Raw genomic sequence first — 22,423 nt, 5'->3', positions numbered from 1 at the left:
GACCTGCTTTAGTAAAGGTCAAAAATTATTCAGCCTTGTATGTCCACATAAGCTTTCACTTTACAAAATAGTTGCACAGCTATCCGATTAAGTGACACTGTAAAGTAAAAAAATAAAAATAAAAAAGTACCATGTGGGTCTGTGGCTGGATTCTCACCCGCCTCCCCCAATACGTCATAAATGACTCTGCTGGACCACACACCCTTCCGATGTTTAGAAAAATGATGCGGGTCTGCAAGTCAGGCCCCATTGTTTTTAATTCAGGCTCTCTCCTTTCTCTCTCCCCACTCTTCATCCACCCTCAGCTTCTTTATGCCCGGGCTGTTCCCCATGGACCTCCCACCACAGACCCAGAAAACCCCAGCTGGAAGCATAAACTACTGTACCTGCAATTTACATTTCCAATAGGAGAGAGCCTGATTTATAAGTAAAAACAATGGGGAATGGGCTGAGGGGGCTGACCCAGAGATCTGCATCCATTTTCTAAACATCGGATTGGTTTAGGGAGGTGCTTGGCCTGCCAGAGCCATATATGACATATTGGGGAAGGGGGATGGGAACTGGGCAATAGGCCCGCACTTTACTCTTTACAATGCAAGTTAACCAGATAGCTTTGAAGATATCCAACAAGGCCGAATAACCTGATCTAAAGCAGGTCTAAAGTTATCCAGTTAACATAGCAGAATACAAATGAAAATCAACTAAGTTACCCGGATAACTTTAGCCCTCCCCAGAACACCTTTTTTATCTGGCTAGATTTAAGCTGGATAATGACTTATCAGGCTAAAGTCTAGCTGGATAAGTGCCCCAATATTCAAAAAGATGGCATCCAGCCGGATAACTTCAGAATTGTCTGGCTAAATGCCTTTGAATATTGGCCACAGGGGAATTATAAGACTGCAGCTTGAAGAATTTCAAAAGAAACAACTTTAAAATAAATTTGTAGACAGTATAGATTGTACATCATGTGTACAACATGTTGTGGGTTCAATTCCCTTTTAAAAACACAAGAATAATTTATTTTTCTTTGTTTCTTTAGAGAAGTCCTGAAGATTCAGAGTCAACGGACCTTTCACTAGATAACATTTCAGCCATCAGAAAAAGTAAGAACTAAAAGATAAAACAATGTAAGATCAATCCAAACAGATAATTAAGGTGCAAGCAGTTTTTATTTATTTATTTATTTATTTATTTATTTATTTATTTAGATGGTTTTTTTTATACCGAAGTATAGCTAGATGCCTTCACTCCGGTTGACTTGATGAGAAGTAACTGGCTCAGATTATAGGTGTACAGCTGAAATTTTTTTGTTTATTTTGCTTCATTTCATTTCAGGGGAGGGGTTCTTTCATTTTAGTGTACACATTTTTTTAGTATGTGTTAAAATTCTTTTAGTGCATGGTAATAATTTTAGTTCACACTTAAAAATTGGGATACATGAAATTAAATGATCATGAATGTAACTTCATCATCACATATCCAACTTTCATGAACTCAAACTGCAAAATCCCAGAGGGCTATACATTCATAGTGCTGTAGGAATTACAAATGATACTTAGAGTACTGAGGTACTTCCTCAGACCTAAACGTAAAGGTGGAGGCCTACCAATAATCAGTAAAAAAAAAATCTCAAACTCACTCCTTACAAAGTACAGATTAATCCACTCTACGAGGTAGCAATATTAAAATCACCACAGCTAAACATTGGATTGGTATATTGCCCCCCTGGAACTCTTCAAAAAGATTGCTCAACCCTAATTGAATTATTCACAAAAGCATTTCCATCACTAGACTCCAATATAATAGTAGGAGACTTTAACCTACAAGTAGGTAGATCACCTAGAACTACAGCGTGTGAAATCTTTTTAGATACAATGGAAGCAATGGGATGGTCACAATTTGTATCCAACCCCACTCATAAAGCTGGACATATCCTAGATATAATATTTGCCAATGACAATAATTATTTAATCAATACCTCCCACAATACATTGCCCTAGTCTGATCACCAACTAATAAAAGCATAAATAACACTCCTCAACACTAAGAAAACAAATGCAAACAATATCCAAACTTCACCTTCAGAAAGAAGATAAAATCAGATATTCTTGAAGAATCATTGAAAAATAAGCTAGTTGAGTTCAATCAAACTAATTCTACATCCGCCTTTAACTCCTGGGATTTAATTGTCAATGATATTGCTGATAACCTAATCCCAGTACAGACAAAAACATTCCAAAATAATTGGAATACCTCAAAACAAAAGAAACCTTGGTACAACAAAGAGCTGAGACAAATTAAACAGACACTGAGAAAACCAGAGGAACAATGGAAGAAATACCCATCAGCACTAGCAATAGCCTTAGAAAAATACAGATCCCTCCTATCTAAATGCCATGAACAAATCAATCAAGCAAAAAAAAAAAAAAAAAAGACTACTATGCAAATCAAATTCATGGAGTAATATTTAATTCCAAATTACTCTTTGAAACTGTTAAAAAATTAATCAAACAACCATTTTCCTCCAACTCAAGAATATACAACTTCTCAGAGAAGGACTGCAATAATATGCCACCTCCTTGTTAGTTAAAATAAATAGATTAAAATTCAATTCCTCACTTACTCACTAATAAAAGAACATGAAAAAAACCCCCGGAAGTCCTACATGGAACACTTTCGACATAGCAACCAAGCTACTAGAAATATATCAAATCATTTCCAAAATTAAACCTGTTATCCACCCACTAGACCCAATCCAGGCAAGTTCCCTTTAAATAGTACATGACATAATTACTCCAACAATCAGAACCATAATCAACCACTCACTCTCAGGAGCGCTGGTCCCATGTATAGTGAAACAAGCTGTGATCGAACCAGTTCTGAAAAATAAAACTGGTAGAATCAACAATTGGGATAATTATAGACCAATATCCAACTTGCTATTTATCGCAAACGTTCTGCAAAAAACAGTGTTATTGCAATTGGAAAATCACTTAGAACATAAGAACATAAGAAATTGCCATGCTGGGTCAGACCAAGGGTCCATCAAGCCCAGCATCCTGTTTCCAACAGAGGCCAAACCAGGCCACAAGAACCTGGCAATTACACAAACACTAAGAAGATCCCATGCCACTGATGCAATTAATAGCAGTGGCTATTCCCTAAGGGGTAGATTTTAAAAGCCCTGAGCGAGTAAATCCTGCCGGATCTATGTGCGCAGGGCACTCGCGCGCCGGCGCACCTATTTTGCATAGGCCGCCAGCGCGCGCAAAGCCCTGGGATGCGCGTAAGTCATGGGGCTTCGTAAAAGGGGTGGGAGGGTGTGTGTGTCTGGGGGTGTGTCCTGGGGCGTGTCTGGGGTCAGGGGGTGGTCCGAGGCTGGTCCGGGGGCTTGGTGATGGTTCGGGGGCGGGCCGGGAGGGTGGTTCCGAGTCCCCCGGCACTGCGGCCTGTGCCGGAGGATGGCGAGGCGGCGTGCGCAAGTTACGCCTGCCTCAAGCAGGCGTAACTTGTACAACAAAGGTAGGGGGGGGATTTAGGTAGGGCTGGGGGGTGGGTTAGATAGGGGAAGGGAGGGGAAGGTGGGGGGACTCGGAAGGAAAGTTCCCTCCGAGGCCGCTCCGATTTCGGAGCGACCTCGGAGGGAACGGAGGCAGGCTGTGCGGCTCAGCGCACGCAGGCTGCCGATTTTGTGCAGCCTTGCGTGCGCTGACCCCGGATTTTATAAGATACGCGTGGCTACACGTATATCTTATAAAATCCGGGGTACTTTTGTTTGCGCCGGTTCCGCATACTTTTTTAAGATCTACCCCTAAGTGAATTTGATTAATAGCCATTAATGGACTTCTCCTCCAAGAACTTATAACCTTTTTTGAACCCAGCTACACCAAAGTATTGCCCAAAATTCCATTTAAACAAATTGTGTATATTGACTGGCAGATTAAGACCTAGATTGTTGACTAGTCATTCAGTGCCCAATAAAAAGGATATTCTTTCTAATTTAAATTTGATGCATTAAGAAATTAGCTTCTTAATGAATCTAACTTTATCGTAAGACCTGAAAAAGGGATTAACTATTCAATTTTCTCTATGATCTTGTGTAGAGCTACCTTTATATTTCTAAAACAAGAAGCATACCATCTGCAAACAATGCTAATTTCTAAACCTAGTCCCCAGGTTCTCTCTAGGGTTATTGCTGGTAGTTCAAGTAAGATTATAAATAATAGTGGAGGCAATGAGCATCCCTCTCGTTCCTTTAAAAATATCAGATTCTCAATGGTAATGCTATTGATGAGCACTGAAACTCTAGTCAGGAGTGGTAAACTCTAGTCCTCAAGAGTCACAATCAGGTCCGGCTCTCAGGATTATCCACAATGAATCTTAAAACCTGGCTGTTTAAAAAAGCATATGAAAACTGAGTATTAATTGGCGTTATGCATTTTGAGACCAGCTCCATCTGTGGTCAGAGAGATTTTTATCTTATATTTTTATGTTTTTACTTACATAAAATGTGCATGTTATTTATTTTTTATTATTTATTGTGCTTGATCTGATGCATTTTACTTTGTTTTTATTTTGTTCGATGTAATGTTTTGTTACTTCATTGTTACTTACTTTTTAGTATTGTCTTATTGTACACCAAAATATGTTTTTTAATCTGTTGCCTGGTGGCGCTTCCATGCCCCCTGGCACATTTAGGCTGGCTGTTAGGGTTGGCTGGAAGAGGGGCTGTCCTAGCCCTGGTGCTGCAGAGGCAGGGACTATCATGGCCCTTTGAAAGGTCTTGCCTGTGTTTAAAAAAAAAAAAGGGGACTTTTTTTTTTCCCATAGTCCTGGCCCTTTGAAGAGCTCTGCTACTGTGTGCTTTGGAGACAGTGGAAACCCGGAAAGCAGTCAGTGAAAACAATTTAAAACAGAGTTGGGGCAATTTTAGTGATGGCATGCCTAGCATATTCTGCCATCACACATGCAAGTGAATTTGGGCATATTTTTGTGATCAGAGAATGCCCCTATACCAGAGTATTCAGTGTCCTCGGGAATCAGGTCTAGGTTTTACCTGCAACTCTACCTGCAGTCCATTGTTCTCTCTCTCCCTCAGAGCCCCGAACAGCAAAGAAGGTCATCCTGTCAATCACAGCCGATGGCATAGCCCCCGTGGGCTCATGGGAATGAAATGCCCAGCGGAGGAATACCAGGGAAGCCCTAGCAAACGGGGGATTTCTGGAGCGCCACAGCTACTTTGAAAAATGTTAGACATTAAATAGAAGTGGCTGGCACTTGTGCCATGGAATAAGGAAGGCTGGTGAGCACAGGATTAAGGTTTCTGAAAACTTTTAGGCTGGCACTATTTTTGAAAAGTCATCACAGCAGGGATTTGCTGTCTGGGGACAAAGGGTTTTGGAAAAAAAAGGATTAAAGGGAGCAGACAGATATGACTGAACTAGGGCAAAAGTGCTGTACTGGCCCTGCCATACTCCAAGAGAAAAAAAGAGATAACTTGTAGTATGCAGGCAGCAATTTAAAGGGGAACAGCTAAAGAGATTAGTATAATAGCAGTGCCAGTGTGTACCTTAGGAAACTGAGAGAGGCACATGAGATTTCTTTTGACTGGAAGTTAATCATTTTTTTAATACTTTTTATTTATACTATTTTATAATGACAAAAATCAAGAAATATATCTTGATAGAAAAGTAATGGAAAAAAGAAAACAGAAAAAATACTACAAATCAAACAGATATGATCCATAATCTCAGAAGAAACAGATCATTGTCCATTATAGAAGTCCACCACAATTAGAGGAGGAAGGATTACCAGCAGAGAAAGTAATAAACAATAGGATGGTGGTTTTGAGAGTATGCATACAGAGAAAAGCAATGAGATATTCAAGGAGAATAATCTGATGCTTATTTGGACATGGTATAAGGTTTCTACAAGAAAAAGAATATAATTGTTTCGAGGTATCTTGCACTACACCAAACAGGTTTACACTGGATGAAGAGGTTGCCTCAGTGTTTTTGAAGTTTCTTGAGGATTTTTGGACCTTACTTTTGGTGTTTTCCCCTGGATCCCATGGCCTCGTCCCCAGGATGCAAAATCCCTTGCATTTAGAGGGATCCAGGTTAAAGAAGATCTGCTGTTTCTTCTCAAACCCAATGGATGCTCAGTGGTGATTCTATTTTGAGTGGCTGAGTATTTTTGGGGAGATTTTTATCTTTTTGTTTTAGGTGAACTTTGCAGTCACCTTCCTGCCCAAAAGTGATTATTTTCCCTGCTGCCTGAACCTTTCATTCTGAAAGATCCCATGTTACTGTGTGGAGTGGAAAAATGAAAATAAGAAGTTGTGTTCATCTGGAGACCCCTACTGGAGTCTCTGTCCCGGGAGAAGAAGAGGGTGAGTTTGGAGAATCTGAAATACTTCTGGAGCTCGGGTACGGCATGGGATAGGATTTCCTCTTCTCCTAGGAATCCACAGTGAACAGAGGTATTCCTGGGCCGAGGATGGAGGGGATTTTGCACTTACATGCATATTTTAGCATTTTCAAAAGTAGCAAGCACTAGAAGCAGACAGCGATTGAAATTGTACTTGCAGTCATATACAGGTATATACCTATGCAAATATTTGATACAACAGAAAAACACTATTCTCTGATGACAAGCAAATGAAATAGAACCACTTAAATGGGTCACATGACTCTCTCTCCTGTCTGCATGGAGAATCTGTCCAGAAATTTCAATGAAAGCTTTCTCAGCATTTTTTATGGTTTTCTGCATGTTAGGTAAAGTTTGTGTTTTTCAGACATCAGAGAAGGACAAATCCCAGACAACTTCCACAGCCAGATTTTGTCTCAAGACACCCGTCGATCGCATATGACTGCGACCACTGAGGCTCACCTCTCTCTTTGCTGCATTGTCACCCACTGGAAAAATGGCGGCCTCCACCAACCACCGCCAACCAGCCTGGCATTCCCGGGACAGCATGGGCACTGTCGACTGCCATCTTGTTTCAGGAGTTACCTATTCGCATGCGCGCACGGGCCACCTTTTTACACGTCATGGCGGAAACCTCGGGGGCGTCCCCTCCGGATGACTTCACCCATCTCTTGTACTTCTGGCTGGCCCTTCGGTTTGACGAGTTAGCAAGGAGTTCCCATGTTGCTGAATTTTGCTCCATCCTTGGACTTCCGGTTCCAGATTCTACGCTTGGCATGAGACACTCTGGGTACCCGCTCCTCGGGGGCCCTGCACCGTCTCTGGCTATCCGCTCCTCGGAGGGCCTTTCTGCCTTGGACGTCTATCTGTCCCGCTCCCCGGGACCTCTCCTGGAACTACCTCCTGTGAGTACCTATTTTTACGGACTTCAACTATTTCAAGCCTCTTTGTGGGATCCTCTTCAGTGTACCTCGTGCCTCGGGCCACTACTGCTTCATCCCAGAAGGAACCATTCCGGTATATCCTGCCCTGCAGGTCATTACCACATAACTACCACTACAGGAACCTCATCGAGGTTCCTGCACCTCGGACTACCATCTCATTACCACTTCTGAGACACCTCTCCGGCATAGCCCTGCTCCACGGGCCACTACAGGATCTGCATATCTGAGGTATTTCTACACTACTGCAAGACTTCCTGGCGTACCCCGCTCCGCAGGCCACTACTGGATCTTCACATCTGAGGTATCACCCTGGGGTATACCCCTCTGCTCAGAACTATACTTTACTGCATCTCCCGCTCCGCGGGTTGTGCCTTTCTCTTCTCTTAATAAAGACTATTCTACAGCTGTGTCTGACATCACTGAGACCGCACCTACCGACGGTGAGGCTCACAGGGCTCCTCTCTGTGGGTGGACACATCTCTCACCTCGGCCCAGGGTTCACACTCTAACAAGACATAACATCTGGTCTATGTATATACATACTGCTAGGCACCACCCCTTTCCTCCGACAGTTAAGTTTTATTTACCTCTTCTATCCTTTGTTTCCGGCTACCTCAGCTCCCAAGTTCATTTCACCTTGTTTAATGTAACTTTTTGCTTCTTGTTAAATGGTTTGTTAAAGTTACAACCCCCTTGTTCCTTGTAAACCAACATGATATGATACTGATCATGAATGTCGGTATAGAAAATAAATAAATAAATGTTAGAGGAGTTTTTCTGCTACATGCCCCCTTTTCCCAGTAGTGCTTTAATTAGTCTTTATGCATTTTTCTAGAGCCTAATATTCAAAAAATGTAGCTGGATAAGTTGGACATATCTGGTTAAGTGGCACCACTGACTATCTAGCTACAGTCAGCAGGCACCACCTAGCCAGATTAGTGACTTATCCAGCTAAGTTTTTAGCCAGATGACCCAGGGGCGAGGAATGGGATGATCAGGGAGGAATCAACTTAGTTGGATAAGTCTGATATTCACAGTTAGCCAGATAGCTAACTTTAAGATAACCAGGTATATTCAGTGGAGACGTCTGCTTTCAGCCAGACCTGCATCCCCAACCTCCAAGAACTGGATTGCTCTTCAGCAGTTCATAAGGTATCAGTGGGCTTATCCCAGTGTTCCCAGCAACCTGCAGGGTCTAGGGAGGAGAACCATGCTGTGGATTCCAGAGGAAAGTCTGTACCTTGCCAAGACTCCTTGATGCAGATCTTGTGAAGCAAGATGAATCTTTGAACTGAGTAGTCTTGAACCAGACTTTGTGAACTGAGAAATCTTGAATCATTTGCTTTGCCCTTGCCAAGAATCCTTGAACAAGGACTTTGTCCTAGCCTTGTACCTTGAACCCAGAACCAGAGTACTTTGTGCCTAGTATCTATGTGAGCACCATGCCTTGTATTCTGGAAAACCTTGCATCTAGTTACTTGTACTGCAGACCAGTGGTAGCAGCCAGTGCTGTGTTTTGTGTTTGATTTACATAGTGAAGTAACCATGTTTGAATTCAAGAATAAAACCCAAATTAAAGCTGACTTGAGACCATATCTGTGTCTTGTCAAGCCCCTAACCTGACACACTCTCTTCCTCAATTCAAAACAGAATAACCAAAAGATGACAATACCAGAAAATGCAAATGAATCATAAAAAGCAAAAACAATCCAATGATAATATGAAGGGGAAATGGACTAACATAGCAACCACATTACTTTATTTTATTTATTTCAGATGACTTACAGGCAGAGCAGAGTTGCTTACATGTAACAGGTGTTCTCCAAGGACAGCAGGATGTTAGTCCTCACACATGGGTGTCATCATTAGATGGAGCCCGGCACAGAAAACATTTGTCAAAGTTCTAGAAACTTTGTCAGACACAGTGAGCATGCCCAGCATGCCGCTAACCATGCATCCATGTGGGGTCCCTCTTCAGTCTTATAACATAGAGTTTGAGAAAAATAAAATAACAAAGCAGAAGAAACTCAACTCCTTGGGGTGGCAAGTGGGTTTCATGAGGACTAACATCCTGCTGTCCGTGGAGAATGCCTGTTACAGGTAAGAAACTCTGCTTTCTCCAAGGCCAAGCAGGATGATAATCCTCACACATGGGTGATTATGTTGCTACAGGCTGCTCCCAACATGTGCAGGGTAGAACAAGTGCCAATATGCACAACCAGTAGAGCTGCTAGAACCAGGAGAGCAAGCCTGCAACCAAGGAAAGAGCCCAAGATAGGAAGAGTTGGGTTTCATATCTGAAAAAGATTACAGAGGACCAACTGCCCAAAATGACTGTCACGTCGTCCATCCTTGTCCAGATAATAATGAGAGGCGAATATGTGGAGGGAGCTCCAGGTCGCCACCCTGCATATCTCGTGAATGGGAAGCATGCAAGTGAGCCACCAAAACCGACATGGCTCGGACAGAATGGGCCTTGATATGGCCATCAAGCTGCAGAATCGCTTGAGTGTAGGATAAGCGTAGAGTAGACCAGTGCCTCAGTGAAGTGAAAAGGCGTCCGACACCGATCCCCTGCTCGCCCTTCCCAGTGAACAGAATCGATCAACTTTCCTGTTTTCTGGGGAAGTAAACAGATCCACGACTGGGGTCCTCCACAAATGAAAGAGATGGTTTGCTACCTCTTGATTCAGGGACCACTTGGGGGTCAGAAGGCCCGATTCAAGGAGTCAACCAGGACATTGTCTGTCCTGAGGAGATAAACAGCTCAGAGAAAGCTGCTGTTCTCAAGGACCCATGCGCAGGACTGCCTCCTGACAAAAGAAGTACAACACTGTTCATCCCTGTTTGTTCAGATTGTCGTTCTAAACCAGGTCCACCTTGTTGGACAGATAGTCTCTGAATACCCACAGGGCATAACGAATCACCCGTAACTCTAGGAAATTTATCTGGGACTGCTTTTCCTGCAAGGACCAAAGATCCTGAGTGTGGAGATCCGCAACATGGACTCCCCAACCCATGTAAGACGCATCTGTGGTGAGGAAAACCTGAGGCTTCAGGCCCTAGAAAGGCATTCCTTGCTCTAGATTGGACAGAGTTTCCCATTACACATGGTATTGCTGGAGGGGAGTGATGATCAGGACACAAGCCTGAAGATCCTGGGTAGCTTGACACCTTTAGGAGCATAATGTCCACTGAGCCCTGCACATGTGAAGCTGAGCAAATGGGGTAACATGCACCGTCACAGCCATATGCCCCAGAAGCCGTAGAAACTGGAATGCTGAGACATGAGAGCAACTGGAGACTACCCGAGCCAGGGTGGCAAGAGTCTCTGCCTTGCTTCGGGACAGAAAGGCTTTCTTCAGGATGGTGTCCGGCCTGGCCCCAATAAAGTCCAGTTGCAGCGATGGCTGAAGATGGGATTTTAGATAGCTGATCAGAAATCCCAGATTCTCCAGGATGCGAATGGTGATCTGTAGGGAATGTAACACCCCCTGCCTGGAGTCACTCTTGATAAGCCAGTTGTCGAGATAAGGGAAGACATGAACCCCTTTCCTCCGAAGATAGGCTCCCACTACCACCAGGCATTTGGTGAAGACCTGGGGTGCTCATGCTAGGCCAAAGGGCAGTACGCGGTATTGGTAATGGTCATCTTCCACCAGGAATCAAGGGTACCTCTGATCCGCTGGAGAAATGGGGATAAGTGTGTATGCATCTTTGAGACTGAGGGAGCAGAGACAGTCCCTATCCCTGAGGAGGGGAGTCAAAGTACCCAAAGAGACCATTTTGAACTTCTCTCTGACAAGAAACTGGTTCAAGGCCTTCAGATCCAGAATTGGGCAAAGGCCACCAGTTTTCTTGGGAATCAGGAAATACCTGAAGTAGAACCCATCTCCTGTTGGCTTGGTGGGACTGGTTCGACCACTCAAGCTATTAAGAGGTTGGTTGGCTCAAACTCCCTGGCCTCCAGTCAAAATCCAGGTTTTGAGATGGGGCAAGATACGGTCGTGGTGTATGAGGTTGATATGCCCTCGCTCTCAGCGGGGCCCGTTAAGGTCTCGATCTAGAAGCTGGTGGGTAGTGCTTCCATGGACGATAAAAGGGCCACTTCGGATACTGCCTAGGAGTGTTTTTGCTGGAAGGCTGAGTATCCAAAGGGCTGGCTGACAACTGTTGAAGGGTTTCATGATAGTCCTTCAATTGAGCCATTGCCTCTTTGATCTTGTCCCCGAAAAGGTTCTCCCATACAGGGCAGGTCTTCCAGATAGCCCTGGACCTCAGGGAGTACATCAGAGGTGTGTAGCCAAGCCTTAGTGAGCCCCAATACCCGCGACAGCAACCCTCATAGCTGTCTCAAGTATGTTGTATGCTAAATGGACCTCGTGTTTATCACAGTCCAGGCCATGGTGGACTATCTTCTGCAAATCCTCCTGGAATTTCTGTGGGAGGCATGCTCCCATCTCCTGGGCTTGTTTCCAGAGGTTCTTGGAGTATTGCTCCATATAGTTGATAACAAGCAATCCTGGCTGTTAACATCGAGCCCTGGAACACTCTGTGACCAAGTGGCCTGAGAGAGGTATCAGCAGGGCCGAGACAGAGCCCAACCCTTCACAGCCCAAGGGAGGTGTCAGCTGGGCCTCAATGGAATCCAACACATTGCAGCCTGAAGGAGGTCTTGGCAGGGCTGCAGTGGAGCCCAACCCGATGCGGCCCAAAGAAAGGCCTACAGGCTCGGCAGAAGGAAACATCTGGCATTTGCAGGGCTGCTTCCTCCCACTTCCCCTCTGGCAGCAAATGAGCAGCATGGGCACAACCAAGGCCCAGAAGAAAGGAGGACGCATGAGAGGTGTGTGTTTATATAAGAGAAAGCACCAGCATGTGTGTATGAAAGAGAGAGAGCTTGAATATGTGCAAGAGAGTAAACCTGCATGTGCGTGTGAAAGAGAAAGAGCCTGCAAGTGTGGATGAGAGTCTGAAAATATGCATGAGAGAGAGAGCTTGAATGTGTGTATCAAAAAGAGAGAGAGCCTGAATATGTGCATGAAAGTGAACCTGCATGTGTGTATGAAAGAGAGTCTGAATATGTACATGAGTGAGCCTGCACTTGTGTATGAAAGAGTCTGCATGTGTGCATGAAAGAGCCTGCAAGTATGTATGAGAGAGAGCCTGTATTTGTGCATGAGAGTGAGCACCTGCATGTGTGTGAGTGCCTGCATGTGTATGAGAGAGAGCTGGCCTACATGTCTGTATGAAAGTACCTGCATATGTGCATGACAGAGTGAGAACCTGCATGTCTGTACGAGAGCACTTACATGTGTGCATGAGAGAGTGAGAGTCTGCATGTGTCCTTGACAGAGTGAGATCCTGCTTGTATCCATGAGAAAGAGAGAAAAAGCCTGCATGTGTGTATGAGAGAGAGAGAGTCTGCATGTGTGTGTGTAAGAGAGAGAGTCTGCATGTGTGTGTGTGAGAGAGAGAGTCTGCATGTGTGTGTGTGTGAGAGAGAGTGCCTATGTGTGTGAAGGAGAGAGAGTGAGAGAGAGAGAGAGGATAAAGATTGTGTGGCTTTCTTCACCCAAATCCACATCAATCTGTGGGAAATCAAAAGATTCCAGATAAACATTTGTTTAATGGTATGGAGAGCTGGAGCTTGTTTAATTATTTAATTATTAATTATTTTAAATTTTGGGGAATTATTTCATGAATATGCTGTTTGGAAATATTTTATTGGTGTTTGGGAAATAGTAGAACAAATTTATGTGACTTATTAATATTGAAAGATGGCCATTTAAATAACTTGGCCAGATATAACTTATCCTGCTAAATTACATGGTATATTCTGAAGCACGGCTATGTCACTGAATATACACATATATATTTGTACTTAGCTGTATCAGTTATAACCATCTAACATAGCTGGTAAACTTATGTGGCTAAGACCGAATATTGCTACTTAATTGCATGAGTTATGCGGCCAAGTCGCTCCACCCACTGCCCGCCCAAACTTATGCAACTAACTTTTTTTTTTTTTTTAATTATATTTTTATTGATTTTTCAAAATTAATACAGATACATCTCTTATGCATTTAAAACAAAAAGTATTTAACTTCCAGCATACAAATTTAATATTGCTGTTTTAAATCAATTATAATATCTGATATCTACCAACAACAAATCAAAGGCTAATGAGATCAAGGGGAGAAACCATAAAATAATTTTCCTTAATTCACATTTCACAGTTATCTGCACACTAATTCTTATCCACTAGATATTGGGGACGAGGTAGGTAATTTTCTCTGTTCCAAAAATTCTTTTAATTGGTCTGGTAAAAAGAAAATGAACATGTCCTGTTCTTTCTTTAATAAACATTTGCAGGGAAATCGTAGGTTAAACGAATATCCCAAAGATATCACTTCTTGTCGTCTAGAGAGCAGTTGAGAAATTATTTCATGGAAATTCTATCTATGACATCAGAGAATTTACCCTCAATATCCAATGCCTATTTTATAGGGAAGAGTAACCAGGTTGAGAATAAAGATCAAGAATATCAGGAAACAACCCTGAATGTTACGGAATTATTAGAGACTTCTCTTAGTACCCAAGTAGAGAGTAGGGGTACTCTCCGTAAGGGGCGCGCGGCTTGGTCCGGCTTGGTCCGGCTTAGGCCGGCGAAGGCGAGAAGGAGCCTAGGATCTTTCTATCTGGTCCAGCGGTTCCGTTAAACCTCTTGAAGTTTTGACTACCTTTGTTGAACTACAGAAGTGTGAGTAAACGCCCAGACTTGTTGAGCAATTTTTCTTATTTCCTTATTAAAATGCCTCATTCCAAACAAAAGGGCAAAATTAAGCAGGAGGCCTTAATACCTGTAAGACCCAGCCCTATTCAATCAATGATAACGGGATTTTACTCACCGTCAGAGAATATAACCCCGGAGAGGCGTATTATAGTGGCAGATAAGGAGCAAGTATCTCCACTATTAGGCGAAGTCAGTCTAAGTCCCAGGGCACCAACTGTTCCTGCTCCGCCCCAGGGTACTGACAATACCAGTGAATCAGGCACACTCAATATACAGAAGTCGTTTTTTGTAGTGAGCCCAAATGAGGAGGTTCAGGGTATGCGGTCAGTACAATTAAGGGAGCTTGGAGAAGCCATGCTTACATCTCAAATGGGGGAGCATAGAGTCGGCGAAACTTTGTTGGGAACCGACGGAAGATCTCAAGATGATGGAGAGAAGTCTCTTTCTCCTGTCTCAAGGAACACTGTTAATCAAGAACTTGCAGAGAATTTGACTTTATCCTCAACCCCTATTGCTAAACCTGAAAACCCTAAACAGGTGTCATTAGAAATGTTGTGGCAAGCAATAACAGCTTTACAAAAAATATTGCCAATTTAAATCTGAACATAAAAGAGATGCAAAATGTTTTGCTCAATATAAATCCCCTGGTTACCAATAACAGCATAACATTGGTTAAAGTTGAGGAAGAATTAAATTCAATTAAGAATGTACAGGTTAATATCATAAAAGGAGAAAATATAGTGGCTAGGAAAGTGGAAACTTTAGAAAATGCTGCTCGTTATTTAAATCTTAGAATAGTTAACTTTCCTAGATGCAAGTTAATGTCATCTAGAGAGCAGTTGAGAAATTATTTCATGGAAATTCTATCTATGACATCAGAGAATTTACCCTCAATATCCAATGCCTATTTTATAGGGAAGAGTAACCAGGTTGAGAATAAAGATCAAGAATATCAGGAAACAACCCTGAATGTTACGGAATTATTAGAGACTTCCCTTAGTACCCAAGTAGAGAGTAGGGGTACTCTCTTGTTAAAATTTTCTCAGTCTATGGACAGAGATAAAGTTCTTAAACTCTTTATGTTAAAAAGAACCTCTCTCTACTTGGGTCAAAGGATCTGGATTTATCCGGACATAGCTAAGGAAACTCAAATTAGAAGGAAAAGGTTTATAACATTGGCAAATCTTGCTAAAACTTTCAGAATTCGAATTATTATAAGGTTTCCATGTAAGTGCATAATGTGGGTGAAGGATAAAAACATATATTATGATCCGCAATGTTTAGAAAAGTTCTTAGAAGAACAGAGAGTCCAAAGAGAAGGAGAATAGAATTTCTAACCAAGAACATGTTGGTATTATAAGGTAAATCTGAGAAACTTCTGTAATTTTGTTTAGGATTTAATCCCTATTGTCTTTTTACTTGCTTATTTTTAGGCTCCCAATTAGTTAAGTAACTTGGAAGAAGGTGACTAATTATTGATTATTGTTTTGAATATTTAGGGATGTATTTATGATAACCTTCTTCTTCAAAAATAATCTTCATTGTATGAATATTATACGTGTATTTTTTTATTAAATTTGTAATCAAAATTATAAACAAAGAATTAAAAAAAATAGTAAAAACATCAGCAAAAAGGACAAATGGCCTGTATGTATATTAAAATATGTTAATTGTGTTTACAAGCATAAATGTAAAAAGGAAGCAAATAAAAACTATTAGTTAAAAATTAGATACCTATGCTGACAATATAACTTTCATATGGTATAGTGCAGGTTTGAACAAACATTTGGTGGTATCCTTAAAATAATTAAAATTGCATAAGTATGTAAGTAGGGGTGAAAAATGACATGATTACATAAAGAAAGCACTCTAAATATTATGATTACCTAGTCCACTCATGTAAAGCTTGCTGGTCAGGTCTCTCTCAATATATTATTGAATCTAAGATTAATATAAAATCCTTTTAATTATAGCAAAAATTGTATACTTAAATATCTTTTCCGAATGAAAAGAGAATGAAAAAGTATTAAAATCAAAATTGAAAATAAGATTATGATGCTTTCCCGTAAATCTGCAGAAATGTGAAGGATTACATGAACAGTGCAACTTGATGAAAAAGATCTTATTATTATTAAGGTTTATAAACTAAGTGAAAGTTTTATATTTAAATATGGACAGTGTTCATAAATAAACAACATAACGCGATGGTACCATCAACATCAAACTTACAGGTCCCAAGGGATAAACAAAGTCATGCTATTTGATGCCTTAAAATATATAGTGAGTGTTTACATTAATCAACAGACACATTCTAACCGGTAATGTTTATACCTTAAACACTAATTTATCAAATCAATTTTATACATTGGTGCCCAATACATTTAGAAAAATAGTTTTGGTTTCGATATTAGAACAGAGAGTGATTTGAGATGTGCCGAACACCGGTGCACTACTACAATTTAAATTTAGGATCAGTAAGCCGCAGAGATTAGATTGCTTCCTAATGAATTTCTAAATAAAGGATCACTTTCAGTGGAGTCCGGCCGAGAGTTTAAATTCATAACCATTCCCTGCTCTAAGCAATTTGCCGTTCAACATAGGTATTACTTACATTTAGAAGTAATCAGTTTAGAAGCATGTACTCCCGACAACCAAAATAAATTAAGAAATAGGATCCTGGACATCAGATCTTATAACATTCCAATGTAGTAAAAGGTGAAGTCGTGTATTAACAGCGATTTAATACTAGAGTTGGCGGCAAAAATTATGTCAATCATCCTGACTGGGTGGAGTTAACGGGACCAGTCTTTCAGTTTGACACCAAGAGACATGTCAATCTTCTTGATAGGGTGGTATCAGAGATTCTTATTTCCTAATACCATAAATAACTCCACTGAAAGAGGTCCTTCATTTAGAAAGGCCCTGTCTTGAGCCATACCTCTGTGGGAAAGCACCGATCTGATTTTCCAGGATCTCCAGCAATTTGTCACAGCTTTCAAAACCGTCTTTGATGAACCTGGCGAACTGGACATGTCAGCCTCTGATCTCCATCTGCACCTGAGTACCTGAATGCTAATGGACTACACCATAGAATTTCAGACCCTAGCCACCAAGCTGAATTGGAGGGAGGACTGTTTTCATACCAGCTTCCTGGAGGGCTTGTCCTCCAGGAAAAAGGACAAGCTGGCAGCCCGGGAGCTCCTGGATTCTCTGAAGGGTCTCATTGACTTGGTCAGCCAAGTTGACCACTGCCTCTAACAATGGGCCAGGGAGCTCCACCCACCATGGAGGGTCATTACACTGGAACCCACTTCCAGGAGCTGCTATTCCTATCTGCCTCAGTCTCTCCACCCTTGGTATGGCCTGAGGAGCCCATGCAATTCTGGCAGGGACACCTCACTCCCAAGGAAAGATGTTGTCGGCATCAATTAGGCCTGTCCCAGACTGTGCTGGAACGGGGTTACCGCCTTACCCGTGCCCAATCCGGCCAGGAAAATGCAGAGCCTAGGATCCAGTGGGGAGTTGATCCTAGGTTTCACAACTCTGGCTCCCCAACTGACCCTGCCAGTAACGATTTATGTAGGAGATCAGAACTTCTTCACTTTAGCCCTAGAAGACTCCGAAGCAGGAGGGACCTTCCTGATGAAGGCCTTGGTGGACCACCTTCAGCTGCCCACTGTGTCCAGGAAGCAATCCCTAATATCTCATCAATCTATGGGGATTCCTTGCCTGGAAGGATTACTCATACCATTGCACCATTAACAGTAAGTACCAGAATACTTCATGTGGAACACCTAGCCTTCCATGTCATCAACAAAGTCGTCCATCCCATTGTACTGGGGCTACCCTGGTTCCAGTTGCATTCACCCCAGTTTGACTGGACCACGCTGTAACTCTAATTGTCACACCTCTTGTTTGGAGCAGGTGCAACCCCCACTCTGCCTACCCTTGGGTGCCATGTTGCCTGGCATACCTTCACAGTACAATGACTATGCTGAAGTATTCTCAAAGAAACAAGCCAAAACTCTGCCCCCCCTCCCCAATAGAGAATACAAATGTGCGATCGAACTTCTGCCTGATTCCAGACTGCCCTGGAGCAGGGTTTACCCAACCTGTGTGTACCATAATCTGACTTGGGCCTCTACCCAGCCACCTTCTAACACTGAGCCCCTCTCCAGCCCTGAATCCTCTCCTCCTTCTCCGCATATCCAAAAAATGGTTTGGCTCCAGCATAGTTCTGACAGCAATGTAATGCAACACTACACTATGTCTAAGTTAATCAGAAAATATGTTTGGGAGGAAAGAAATTATAAACCTAACAGAACAAAACAATGTTCTTATACTTTTTAAACTCTTTTTTGCAGGCAAAAGAATTAGTTTGTTAGCCGTTATGATTCTGGTGGGTGACAGTCTACATAATTTTGCTGATGGCATGGTCATAGGAGCAGCTTTTTCATCTTCAACAGAAGGTGGTATAGCAACCAGTGTGGCAATGCTTTGTCATGAAATTCCTCATGAGATGGGTAAGAATTTCATTGGAATGAATTCTGAATTTGCAGGATCAATTTGTTTCAGTCAAATGCAGATGAAATTTCAGTCTTGGGCACTTCATTATACAGGGAAACCTCTGGTTTCCATTGATCCTGAGATTATCATGGATTAGTTGGGGGAGGGGGCAGAGAGAGAGGGGTGGGGGCAGAAGTTGCAGCAGCATGTGCACACATTTTCTTTCATACATATACACACACTTGTACAGTGACATGTTCACACTCATTGTGCCGTTCACATACTTAAATGCTCATTCTCTCTCACACACACACACGCTCTCACTCCTCTCATCCTCACACACACAACTTCTCAGTCAAGCTCACTCAATTCTCTCCCTCTTCCACACACAAGCATTCACTCTCTCATTCACACACATGCTTACTAATTCTCTTTCCTCACCTCAAAACCACCAGGGACAATGGCCTTCTCCTCCAGGCCCACATATCTCCTACTTCTTCACCTTTCGCCCTGTGTGGGTCAATGGTTCTCTTTCACTTTCATTGCCCTTGAGCAGGGCAATCACTACTCCTGTTTCTTTTTCCCCTGCGCAGGGGCCAATGGTTCTTTTCCTTCTCCCTCCTGGTGCCCATGCTGCTTCTGTTTCTTCTTCTTCTCCCATGTAGAGGCTGACAATCCTCTTTCTTCTGTCCACTTGGTCTGAGTCTGACACTCCTCCTCTCCTCCCTTTTAATTCTGGAGCTTGCATCTGCTGCAGCACCCAGAGGTTTGGATTTTGGACCGGAGACCTAGCAATTTATTTTGAATTTTGGAGTCTCATGGCCAAATCCGGAGAATTCCCAGGTATGCACTTCATGCAATTAAGTATATAATTACATATTAAGTCATAAATGCACCATTTTAATCTCCAATTGATCATTATCTGTACAATGTTTAGTTAACATTATTCTCCAAACTCTTCTGTTACTGTTCACATGCAGCTCCTGCAGTGGAGTGCAGTGATATTTATAGCAAGGCATTTAGTCTCGAATGCCTTCAGCCCCCCTCTCTGTTCCCATCCCACCCCCTCCCCCAAGTGATCAGTAATCTCATTCCCTCAGTCCCCTCTCTCCTCCCACGTCCACCGCCTGCCCCTCCCCTTCCCCAGTCTCCAGCAGTCTCATTCCCTTAATCCTATGTCCCCAACACACAAAAAACACATGGAACCCATATGGATTTAGGCCTATTGTAACATGTAACGGGTGTGGGCCTGGCCCTCAGAAAGCTATGAATAAATATTTACAATAAAGTAAACCTCCCACATCAAAAACAGTACTAACTGTCAGCACTCAAACTGACAAACTGACAATACTGCAAATATTTCATTAGGCTCTGAAATACCAATACATCTACTATTTGGAAAACAGAACAAGCCAGGCTGCCTAAAATACCTATAAAATAAAAATATATGTACCTAAAAATATTGTGCAAAGGCTTTTAAAACTACATAAGTCTCTTCTTCAGATGTCAGATTAGAGGTACTCACATCTAAAGTGTTAAGACCCACAGACCACGGGTAGCCCCATGAGCCACAGCAATCATCACCAAGGCTGTCTGGTCTCATCGCAGCAGGAATGCCACCAGATCCACGACGCAGGCCACCATGTCTCTGCAACCCAGCCCACTCCATAGGCATGTGCACAATCAATTGCGTGCATAATAGGTGCACAGTGCCCGTAAAACTCAGAGCAGCACCCCATGATGATGTGAGCCTCGTGGCTTATTTATGCCCAGGACTTACAGCAGTTCCTCACCTCAGCAACAGGTATCCCGTCATGCTTTGCTCATTAGTGCATGTTGCCTTATTCCTGCAGTCTTGTCTTTCTCCATGTTCCTATGATCCTCGTTACAGTGTCCTGCTTTGTTCCTGTTTTCCTGCCTTGCCCTATCATTGCTTTTGTTCAGTCTTGTCTTGTTTTGTCTTGTCCTTCCTTGGTCTGATTTCCTAGATTCTGACCTTGGCTCTGGACCTTGACTTTTCTTGTTTGCTCTCCTGACCTGACTCTTGCTTTGGACCTGACTTTACCTTGTCTGTTGCCTGCCCTGACCTCCAGCCCATCTACTGGTTCTCCTGGCCTTCTGCCTGCCCTGACTTTTTTTGGCCTTGGGCTCTTGTTCTTGCCACCACCCTAGAGACTCGCCTAAGACCTGCCAGCTGCCAGAACCCAAGAGCTCAACCTGTGGGGAAGGTGGTTGGTATTAGCAAAGCTTCAGTCCTTCCCATCACAGGGACAGAGTGGACCTAGTGGGTTTTCCTTAGGTTGCGTCACCTCGGATCAAGGGTCCATCATCCAGATCTGTTACATAACAATGGGTCCTATATTGTCTCATTAGCTCACATACAATATTTTTGGATAATAATTGCACACATCCAATAAAAGCTATTCATAACCTGCCAAGAATGCAGTTTACCCCAAGAGACAAATCTGCCATATGAAAACAGCACTAAATCCCAGGACTCAAACAGCAACAACCCTATCCAGGAAAGAGCAACACTGCAAATATTGCATCAGGCCCTAGAAGTCCAATACACCTCTTATTGAAAATGGAACAAGATGAACTGTTGTAGACCCCTGCAGAGAAGCTATAGTATATACTAACAGAATCCCTCACCTCAGACAGACACTTACCAAAGACAGAAAAGAGACCAACAAACAACAAAATAAAGAAATATAAAACAGCAACATAAAAGTAAAACCATACTAATAAAAAGAATAAATATTTAAAAACAATTGATGACTAGAACATACAGTAATTAAAACCTCAGAAAATGTTCATACAATTTCCCAAAACACTAATCTAATAATTTAAAATCTCCCACTGTCCATACCTGGAATGTTTCAATTTCTAGCCACTTTGAGATTGTTGTTGATTAGGGAAGGGGGGATGCACAAACTTTATTCTTTCTCTCTCACACACACACAGACAGGCCCTCACCCGCTAACACAGACATACACACACCCACAAAAAGGTTCTGCTACACACACATACACACACAAACACACATATCACACACACTGGCTTTCAAACACATACCAAACACATACCAGTAGTCACCAACATATACACACCAGCTGTCACCCCCCATACCCATGCATATACACACACAGGCAGCCACCCCACTACCACCACACATACTCAGACACAGGATCTCATCCACACACAGACTCTCATCCACCTACACACATGCACATACACACACACACACAAACACAGGATCTTATCTTCCCACCACTCAGCAATAAACCCACTCTCCCCCCCTCCCCCCCCACATGCACACACACATATATACCGGTTGTCACCCACACCCACATACAGACACATGCTGGCTCTCACCCACCCGAGCAGTCACCCAATCACACAGACTTTAACCCGCCTCACACACACAGGCAGTCACCATCACATAGACAAGCAGTCACACAAATACACACACACACACACACACACACATACATATACAAATATACAGGTTCTGCTACACACACACACACACACACACACAGGCTCTCAAACACACACATCACACACACTGGCTTTCAAACACATACCAGTAGTCACCCCAGACAGACAGACATATATACACACACAGGCAGCCACACCACCTCCACCACTCACATACACAGACTCTCACCCAAACACAGGCTCTCACCCACCTACACACACATGCACATATACACACACACAAACACAGGCTCTTATCTTCCCACCA

General features: G+C 42.7%; 1 protein-coding gene across 1 annotated transcript in view; it reads left to right on the top strand.

The window, feature by feature from the left end:
* Positions 1-22,423, top strand: part of SLC39A12 (solute carrier family 39 member 12) — a 114,555-nt gene that overhangs the window by 64,740 nt on the left and 27,392 nt on the right. The window contains exons 9-10 of the mRNA XM_029588748.1: positions 1,040-1,103; positions 18,534-18,692. Of these exons, the coding sequence (XP_029444608.1) occupies positions 1,040-1,103; positions 18,534-18,692 (223 nt within the window). The remainder of the gene's footprint in view (positions 1-1,039; positions 1,104-18,533; positions 18,693-22,423) is intronic.

The sequence above is a fragment of the Rhinatrema bivittatum genome, chromosome 2, assembly GCF_901001135.1.
Source record: "Rhinatrema bivittatum chromosome 2, aRhiBiv1.1, whole genome shotgun sequence".
NCBI lineage: Eukaryota > Metazoa > Chordata > Amphibia > Gymnophiona > Rhinatrematidae > Rhinatrema > Rhinatrema bivittatum.
Note: the sequence above shows the minus strand (reverse complement) of the source record. Positions and strands in the feature narration are given on the sequence as shown.